Raw genomic sequence first — 9,887 nt, forward strand, 5'->3', positions numbered from 1 at the left:
AGTGTCGTGTCGGTTCTGTTGCGAAACTTTGACAGGCCATAACTTCTTCGTTATAACTCGGATTTCGGCGTTCTTTATATCTCCGGAATCCTTGTCACGACCACTACAACTTTCTTCATAGATATCAGGTTTATCTAACACTTTATTTTGACGCTTATTTTTATCATTTATTTTTTTATATTATCATAAACAAGTAATAAGCACACAAAAGCACATAATTCACATAATATTCAAGTAATTCATATTTATTACTTTAAAATGAGTTACAATGGTTGACCTAGACTATTACATCATCTACTAATGCTTAGCCCAGAAACACGGGCGTTACAATAGGATTGTATGTTTTGCTCATAACCCATCAGATATAACCCAAACATAAGCAGATAAATAACCCAAAGATACACTTACCCAAAACTGATGCAAGATTCCAAACAACAGAATTTAGATATACAGAAAAGAAGCAAATATACATACCTGTAATGTCGCCTGAAGAAACCCCGAATCCCTCTTCCTGTCGAAGTACCTGCGATAAAACCTGGGTTGCCCCAACCACTAAGCGGGGGAAACTTGCCCTGATATGACCATGTTGATGACAATGATGGCATAACTTTACCTCCATTATGCATTATTCACAGTTGTGGCCCTTCCACCCACACCTGCCGCACTTAGACCTGCTGCACTTATCCCTGTGCACCCCTTCATCCATCGTGTAACCACCACGACCCCTCGGGTCTCTAACACCAACTATGGCAGCGTCCAACAGCTCAGATCCTCGAGCCAGACCGGAAGTCCGCTTCCTCTTTCCCAGCTGCCTATCTAATCTAATCTCCTACTCCTGGGTTACCCCGACCACCCCATCGATCGCCTGAATAACTGAGGCTCGGTCCTCGAACCTGGCGACCACTCTATCAGTGACACGCCCAATGATGTCGGGTAACTCCTCGCTTAGGGCTCGCGAAACCTCTACGGCAATCCAATCCTGTATTTGACCCTCCTTCCTGTAGTTTCCTAGGAGTCCACAATCTTTGGGCTCCAGATGAGCTCCAACTGCCCCGCTACGATCTTGGTCCGAAAGACCCCGAGACGACTATCCAATAGCTCCAAAATCCCATCCTCGACTGAACCAAAGATCAAAGTGTCTGCTCCAAAATACCGCGGGTAATCTCCGATGAGATGAGCTCCCGCATCTGCTCGCTAATCGGCTCAGCACCTGCACTTGAGTCGGAACTTGAACCAGAACCAGAACCAGAACCACCTCCCTGAGTGCTCATCTCCAAACTGAAATACTACAAGCCAACAATCAAAACATGCCCAAGAATCTTCCTCCCATAAGCTTCTTAGATTCTCCAAGACTCTCACTGATTCAAGTATGGATCATGTGCTTTCAGTAGTACGGGCCCAATACTACCTTCCACACCTATCCATACTTTCCTCAACAATCCTCCCGAATCCTCTAAGTCACTCCTCAAACCAATGCGCCAAAACTTACTAAAACGCACCACTAACCCACTGAAGCATATCCTAGGCTTTCCTAGGTTCCCGACCTCACCCAGCCCTCAAGTGCTGAAGGACTCCCACCAATGTCAACTGGCTTCCTCATGAATATAGTCACATGCAATAGAGATCAGATAATCCTTCAAGTAAAAGACTCAGCCCTAGAACGGTTGGACTCAGACGAGAGCTGTGCAATAGGGTCAAGTCCATCACTTTGAGATTATCCAGCCTGTGACACATGTGACTTAACATATTCACTTAGTAGTTAACTCACATTGCTAAGAGCCCCACAAAGCACAAGGCAAGCAGCATTCAGGCAACGGAAAATCTAACCAGCATACACTAATCAAGCCATTCTATTCACTCATCAGGAATCCATACTAGCATGCAACTCTAAAGCTCATACAATCAGGCACATAAAAACATCTATCCTATCATATAATACTGAGCAGATCCTTAGCCCTAATCTAGCATGCAATTCTCATAATCATATAATATATCATAATAAACATATATTGGTATTCCGGGAACCACTTACTTGAGCTCGGCCGATTGCACGCATCACACCCCTTTCTTGATTAAAAATTTCTTTTTATTTAAATGTTTATTTTATAAAAATTTAACCAAATCCTCAGTTTGAGTCCAGGCACACCCGAGAGTATGCCCGAATCCCTCAAACCAAGGCTCTGATACCAACTTGAAACATCCAAAAATATGGTCCCAAAAATTTCAATTTAATAATAGATAAAATAGAATTTTTTCCATAACTTCCAAACATTTGAATAAAACCAATGTATCAATTTGCCATAAATTAGAGTAAAACATCATAGTGGAGTCTCAATGGTGTGTGTGATGCAGTCATCCCGAGCTATTCCCTTTACAACTGGAAGTACCTGAAACATAAACTAAAAACCGTAAGCACAAAGCTTACTGAGTTTCTCCAAAATACCTCATACCATACATACAATAAGCATATTTCGTGCCCCGCCCGACATCGGACCGTAGCCCGGAAAGCATATAAACACATACACATGCAAGAGTCACAAAGACATCTGGCATACTATCAACATAACGATAACATGGGGCCGACATTGGTGCCTTCGACCCACTAAACCCGGTAAGGAAAACTTACCTCGAATGCAGAAGCTCACTGAAAGAATTTCCTAGTTGTTGCCCTGACGACGCCTCCGAACTATCAGATCAAAAATAACACCCAATTAGCAATTGGGTTCCAATCTATAACCACAACTTCATACCTGGGGTAAAAATATCATTTTACCCCTAACCTAGCCTTGTCCAAATCCATGACCCAAACTACATTCTAAAAGGCCCAAAGGCCCACTAATCAACCAATGGCCTAATTTTTCCAAATTAGGCCCAACCTTATATGGGCGTTATCCTAAGCCCATAATTCCTTTAATTACAATTCAGATTACCTTAAGTACCCCTTGGGACAAACTTGATCAAGGACATAAATCAACGGTCCAAGTTGACCCAACTTGTCGAGTTATCCTTCAACTCGTCGAGTTTCTCAATCAACTGCACAGATCGGGAAAAACCAAATCAACTCGCCGAGTTGACCCACAACTTGCCGAGTTCCTCTGTCAATTTGAAAATGTCGGGGAAAACCGAGCCAACTCGCCAAGTTTATCCATAAACTCGTCGAGTTCGCCAGAAACCCACATCTTAATACATTAAGCACTTAATCCATAAGGACATGGCCCAAAACATAGATCTGACTTCCTTGAGTTGGAAAACCGCGTAAAGTTGCCAACTTTACATTCATGTATGTCTAAATGAAGCTCTTAGACTTAGAATGGACTCAATAATTGACTTAATGCATGCATGACACCAAAATCCTCATAAAGTTTGCACTTTTAAGCTCAAGGGTACCAAAACCAACTCAGATCTGAAAGAACAACCCCTTAAATGACTTCACTCCATCATCATCCCCATAAGAGGCCAAAACACAACAAAATCCAAAACGAGAAGATCTAATCATCTACAAATCAAGATATGAACTTGATACCTTAAAGTGACTGCAAGAAATGGAGTGATTCTGGATCCAAGACCTCATTCTCCAACCTAGAAACTTCAAGATCTTCTTAATTCCTTCATAATGCACAAAATGAACACCAAACTTCCTTCCAAGGCTCAAAAACTTGACAATGGAGGCTACAACTTGTTTTAGGGTTTTAATAACAATGGAGAAAGGAGGCCAGAAAAAGGACTTAAGACCTTTAAATAAGGTGCAAGACCCTAAAAATTAGGGTTTCCTTCCCAGCTGCTAACTCGCCGAGTTGAGGCTCCTCAACTCGTCGAGTTGGTTCATTTAATTCTCGCGATTCTTCCATTTTCCACACGCCGAGTTGGTCCCTCCAATTCGTCGAGTTGACCTAGAAATAGGGTTATTCTCACAATTTCTCTTCAAGATTTTGGATGTTATACAAAAAAAGCTTGATTTTCTTGATATTCAACTGAAGGCCTAATTTTGGGCCAATAAAGTTAATGAGGTCTAACGCTTTGGCCACCTCCTGATCATCTCCAATAAATATGTCATCATCAAGATACCATTGATTTCAAGATACTCAATTCTTATGATTATATGGGGCTTTGTTTGATTGTCTCCATTGATTTCAAGATATAAAGCATAACTACATGTTCACGAAACATTAACCTATACGTTAAAATTGGCCTAAAAACCTTGTTAAAGAAATTATCTTTTAGAAAAAAAGATGACAAAATGAAATTGAGTTTCTAATTTTGTTAAAATCCCATGGAATCTGGCAAGCCCTCACTAATTTCGAAAAGAAAAAAAAAATCATAACAATACCAAAGTGGCAGATTTTTTTTTTTTGTACTAATAGACAACTATCTTGTCTTTATTAAAAATAGTAATAAATTATCTTTATTTTGTTAAACTAAATATATTGCAAGATAAAAGATAAGATGTCTCATGTTTTCTGACCCAAAGTTTCCGTATAAAATTGTTATTTTACTAATCATTAAACATTAAAACATTAAAATATTAAAAGCGAATAAAATCATTGGAAGATATTTGTTTTTAACTAAAATAAAATAGACCAAAACAAATATACAATCACGCCATCCATCCAAGGAAGGGAATATTATATCGGCGGGAAGTGTAAGCTTCTGCTTCGCCATCGTTTCGCACTTCACTGTACCATTAAAAATGGCTGACATCAAACATAACGACAGCGACCATCGTCTGGAAGTGGCAGAGACACCGGCTCCTTCGTCGGAGAACCCACATGACAACAGCAACAAAGGGAAGACGAAGAAGAAGCGTGTTGCTTCCGTCGATGTCTTCAGAGGCCTTACGGTGGCGGTATATACTTCTTCCTAGCTATTCCTACACCTACGCTATGTGTGAGATTGCTGATATATTCCGATATGATTTCTTTATTTATTATTTATTAGTTTCTACCCATGAGATTTATGCTGGAATATTTCATATTTTATAGGCTAATTACATAAAAGACTTACATTTTTTTTCTTTCACTTTTTTCAACAAGAGTAGGGTACCTTTTCGGTTGGCAAATTAGCAGGTTTCACGAAAGTCCCAACATTTTTTCTCAACAAAAGATCTAGTGTTTTTGACATTTTTTTCATCTAAGGGGGTGTATGAGTTTGAAAAATGTTTACTGACTTATTAGTTTTTCAAAAAGTCAATAAACTTAAAAAGTGTTTGATAAATAAAAAAAATGCTTTTGAAACAGAAATTAATTTGGGATAATGTGGTAGGCAAGTTTCATACTTGTTAGTTTAATCACTCGACTCTTAGTTTTGTTTCATTACAATGGAACAAAATTGAAAGTTATTATCTTTTTTTAGCTTCCTATACTCTTGATAAGACATATTTTGTATACCTTTATCTCATTGATGCCTGACTACATATTTATTAGTTGTTTTACTATATCTTATCTATAAAATGTTTCATATTATATGGAATTGTAGCTGATGATTTTAGTTGATGATGCTGGAGGAGAATGGCCTATGATTGGGCATGCACCTTGGAATGGTTGCAACCTTGCTGATTTTGTGATGCCATTCTTTTTATTCATTGTGGGCATTGCCATTGCACTTGCTCTTAAGGTTTCCTCATAATCTCTTTACATCTATGTGTATGTATGTATGTATGTATGTAAATATACTTTATATATCTCCTTGCAGAGAATACCAGATAGATGCAATGCCACTAAAAAGGTGATACTTAGGACTCTGAAGCTCATCTTTTGGGGTCTTTTATTACAAGGTCATTTCTTGATTTCATATACATGGAGTCTTTTTGTTCTTATTATTAAATTCTTTACTTTTCGATTAAACAAATGAAGTTTTATTATTCTTTTCGGTACTTTGTGTGTTTTCATAGGTGGTTTCTCACATGCTCCTGACAAACTATCCTATGGTGTTGATATGAAACTTATTAGGTGGTGTGGTATTCTACAGGTTAAAAAATGATTTCAATTTTTTGTATGACATATCACAATAATTAATAATCAGTTGATTTATGGAATTGTTTCTTTCTTTAGAGAATCGCACTTGCATATTTCATTGTTGGATTGTTGGAAATTGCAACTCAAGGTGCACAACCCAAGGAACTGCCACCTGGTCGTTTATCTATATACAAGTTGTACTTTTGGCATTGGTATTTGTTTTCCCCCCTCTCCTATCAATATATGTATGTATATATGTATATGTCTATGTATGTATGTATGTATGTGGAAAAAGTGAATATGATGTACCCAGGCTTAGGTGTAGAACCACTCAAAATGACATACTTTTGAGTAAAAAATTTATACTTTTGATTTTTTTGGTTTTTCTTGTAACTATAAAGTCACTCAAAACGACGTAGTTTTGGGCACATATTTGCAGGATGCTAGGAGCTTGTGTTCTGATTGTTTACATGGCAGTTCTTTATGGAACTTATGTCCCGAGTTGGGAGTTCAAAGTCCAAAATACAGAAAGTGCTGATTATGGAAAGATTTTAACTGTATGTAATGTATCACTTACTCTTTGGATCTACGCATGATGTTAAAATTGTATCATTTCATTGAGCCCTAAATGGTGTCCTTTAGGTTGTGTTTGTTGCATAGAACATGACTCGACAAGCTTTCTAGGGTTTTTTTTTTTTTTTTTTTGATGATGAGGGCATTTATGTCTTTTGCATATATGTAAATCTCAGGTAGCTTGTGATGTGAGAGGAAAACTTGATCCTCCATGTAATGCTGTGGGTTATGTTGATAGACAAGTGCTTGGAATTAATCATATGTATCTGCATCCTGCTTGGAAGAGATCTAAGGTTTTCTTTTTTCTATTTTCATAAATCATGTTTAAAAAATACTGTATTTCAGAAAAACAATGAGGGCAAATTGATGAGTATTGTGAAATTTGTTTTTTGGAATGTAAGGGTAAAATGGTCATTAAGTCTCATCGAGACGATTTATTCAGTCTAGAAAAGAAACAAAGAAACAGACCTTATGTATACAACAATATATCCAGAAAAGAAACAATCTTAAGTAAAAGAGAAACAAACACATAAATAGCCAACTTAAATATGTTCTTGATATATCTCTTCATGCTCATGTCACCTTTTCTTCACTTATTTATTTATTTATTTATTTTAAAAAGGTTCCTGTTGTTTTGTTGTTTTGTTGCAATGAAAGGCTTGCACTGAGAAATCCCCTTATGAGGGTCCTTTCAAGAAGGATGCTCCATCATGGTGTTGGGCACCTTTTGAACCTGAAGGAATTTTAAGGTCTGTTTTCACTTGCATCATTTAGGGCTATTCTGATGATAAGGGCATTCATGTCTTTTTCATAGTCAAGAGATCAAGAGACTCCTTGTATCACCTTTTTGAATGAGATAAAAATTGCATTTTTTTTTGTCCCATTGAAGAAGATGGAGAGTGTCCTTGTATAATAATTTGGCTTCATTTTTTCCCATATTGCCCTTGCGTTATATCATATGTCATCATGGATAAATACATAAATTATTGAACTGTATGTAACAGCTCTATTTCTGCTATTCTCTCTACAATTATTGGAGTGCACTTTGGGCATGTACTCATACAAATGAAGGTTGGTTCTTTTCTTCCAAAAAACTTTCTAGGGCTATTTTTAATGATAAGAACAAGAAGGGTATTCATGTCTTTTGCACAAATAAGACACCAAGAGCGAAAAATTGCAATTTTTATTCCACTGACATTACTTCCCGACTTCCAGTCCCAGTCCAATACACATCAAACACAGTACAACCTGTTATGTTATATTCTTTTAGTTAACATAAGGTACAATTTGTTAATAAATACTACAAATTTTCAGGATCATTCATCTAGGCTAAGACATTGGATTATAATGGGTGTTGGCCTTGTTGTTTTGGGAATCATTCTTCATTTCACAGATGGTTTGTATCAAGACACTGAACTTTAATACTTGATGTAGTTTATATTGATATATTCACCTTTTGCTTTATAAAATCTCACTCTATATTTATCTTCATTTATGCAGCAATTCCATTAAATAAACAGCTGTATACTTTTAGCTATGTTTGTGTAACATCAGGGGCTGCAGCATTGGTCTTCTCATTCTTCTACATTACGGTAATTGTAGTTCTTAAATTTGTGCAAGAAAAATAGCAATCTAACTTTCATTGATTTGGTTTTTATAAATTTAGACATGTTACAACATTGTAAAAGATTTTGAATTGCAGGTTGATATCTTGAAATTAAGATATTTATTCCTGCCATTGGAATGGATTGGAAAGAATGCAATGTTTGTTTATGTTATGGCAGCTGAAGGAATCTTTGCAGGATTCATTAATGGCTGGTACTATGATGATCCCCATAACACACTGGTGAGCTTTTTTCCTTTTTTTTTTTTTTTTAAATGAACCAAACATATCCATGAAACTAGGTCTATGAAATGTTGAAGGAATGGAATGGAATAAGCAAAGTAATGGAATGAGTGATTACATTCCATGATCATGTTTGGTTTTGGCCTGTAGGAAAGTTAATGAGTTTTAGTATATACTACTGAATTATAACTAATGGATTTTAGTATTGTAAATATTTATTCCATTCCATGATGGAAAATAAAAAAGTTACCCATTTGCTAAGGAATGAAAATTAATACAAATGGTTCAAGAATGGCCAATTTCATTCAATCAGACAAGACAAACAACTTTTCTTCATTCCAATGGAATGGAATGAGGCGTTCCATTCTTTCCTTGATTCCATCATACTTAACACTACTGAGAGCTTCAACAGATGAATTGGTTCTAATTAAGTAGTTGAATGGGTGCAGGTATACTGGATTCAAAAACACATATTCATTGGAGTATGGAATTCAAGGAGAGTGGGAATCCTACTTTATGTTATATTTGCAGAGATTCTGTTTTGGGCGATTGTTTCAGGCATTTTACATAGGCTGGGAATTTACTGGAAACTTTAGTTTAGGGTTAGTTCATGTTCATGTTCATGTTTATGTGGTGTAAGCATTTAATTTAATGCAAAGGCTTTCTACTGATCCATGAAGATTAGTGCAAGGTTTGTGAATATGAATATGGGTTAGTCTCTAAACACATTGTTGGCTTTGTGTATGGTTCAAATCCATACTGAATCAGTTCAAGTGTGTAATTTTAAAAAAATGTGGTTTTGATGTATCATGTATAAATGGACTTATTTCCCTGTATTATATATATAATGTATAATTTTTTTATTTCATGTTATTGAATTTTTACATCTTCAGAGGTGACAAAAGTGTGTATGGAAATCATTTCGGTAGCTTTTGTTATGCTGACATAATAGAATGGGTGTGTAGCTTTTGTTATAGACTTAGAAAAAATGATGATCATAATGACTGATCACAACCAACAAAAACACAGAGAATAGAAAAGTAAGATTTCAATACAGATTTTTATAACAAAATTCAACTCAACTGTTAAGATTTATGGAGTCTTGAACAAATTGACAAGTTCCTAAGAGTTCAAAGGCCATAAATGTAACATTACATTTAACAATTGAATTATTCAATTGTTGTCGGCAAACGTTTGAATTAAATATTCAAATGGTCGGTGGACAATTATTTAATATTTGTTGGACGGCTAATGTGAATGGCAAAATTTTCAAAGTCAATATTTGCGGCAATCTTGTGCATATTGCAGCTCACAAATATACCTATATATATGCATGTATGTTTTGCATATTTTGTGTGCAAAAACTTGAGAGAACATCAAGTGTAGAGTGTCAAGCCAATTGTAATCTTGTGAGTTTTAATAAAATTCTCTAGTTGCAGCCCGTGGACGTAGGATTTGCACCGAATCCGAACCACGTAAAATCTTTGTGTTCTTCTTGCTTTATTTTCTTGAGTTTG

The 9,887-nt window shown here is 36.2% G+C and overlaps 1 protein-coding gene across 2 annotated transcripts; it reads left to right on the forward strand.

The window, feature by feature from the left end:
* Nucleotides 1-4,584: 4,584 nt before the first annotated feature.
* LOC145126303 (heparan-alpha-glucosaminide N-acetyltransferase-like protein (DUF1624)) lies at nucleotides 4,585-9,274 on the forward strand. 2 transcript variants are annotated; one of them, XM_079061697.1, is made up of 13 exons: nucleotides 4,585-4,843; nucleotides 5,473-5,610; nucleotides 5,689-5,770; nucleotides 5,888-5,964; nucleotides 6,048-6,163; nucleotides 6,391-6,508; nucleotides 6,701-6,817; nucleotides 7,182-7,273; nucleotides 7,529-7,595; nucleotides 7,839-7,920; nucleotides 8,025-8,116; nucleotides 8,227-8,370; nucleotides 8,820-9,274. In XM_079061697.1, the coding sequence occupies exons 1-13, from the start codon at nucleotides 4,688-4,690 to the stop codon at nucleotides 8,964-8,966; spliced, it is 1,428 nt and encodes a 475-aa protein (XP_078917823.1). In that variant the 5' UTR covers nucleotides 4,585-4,687; the 3' UTR covers nucleotides 8,967-9,274. The 2 variants fall into 2 exon arrangements, with proteins under 2 accessions (XP_078917823.1, XP_078917824.1); XM_079061698.1 differs by lacking the exon at nucleotides 8,820-9,274 and having other exon boundaries at nucleotides 8,213-8,364.
* The last annotated feature ends 613 nt before the right edge of the window (nucleotides 9,275-9,887 follow it).

The sequence above is a fragment of the Lactuca virosa genome, chromosome 7 (genome assembly GCF_052849685.1).
Source record: "Lactuca virosa cultivar CGN04683 chromosome 7, Lactuca_virosa_CGN04683_v6, whole genome shotgun sequence".
Classification (NCBI taxonomy): Eukaryota; Viridiplantae; Streptophyta; class Magnoliopsida; order Asterales; family Asteraceae; genus Lactuca; species Lactuca virosa.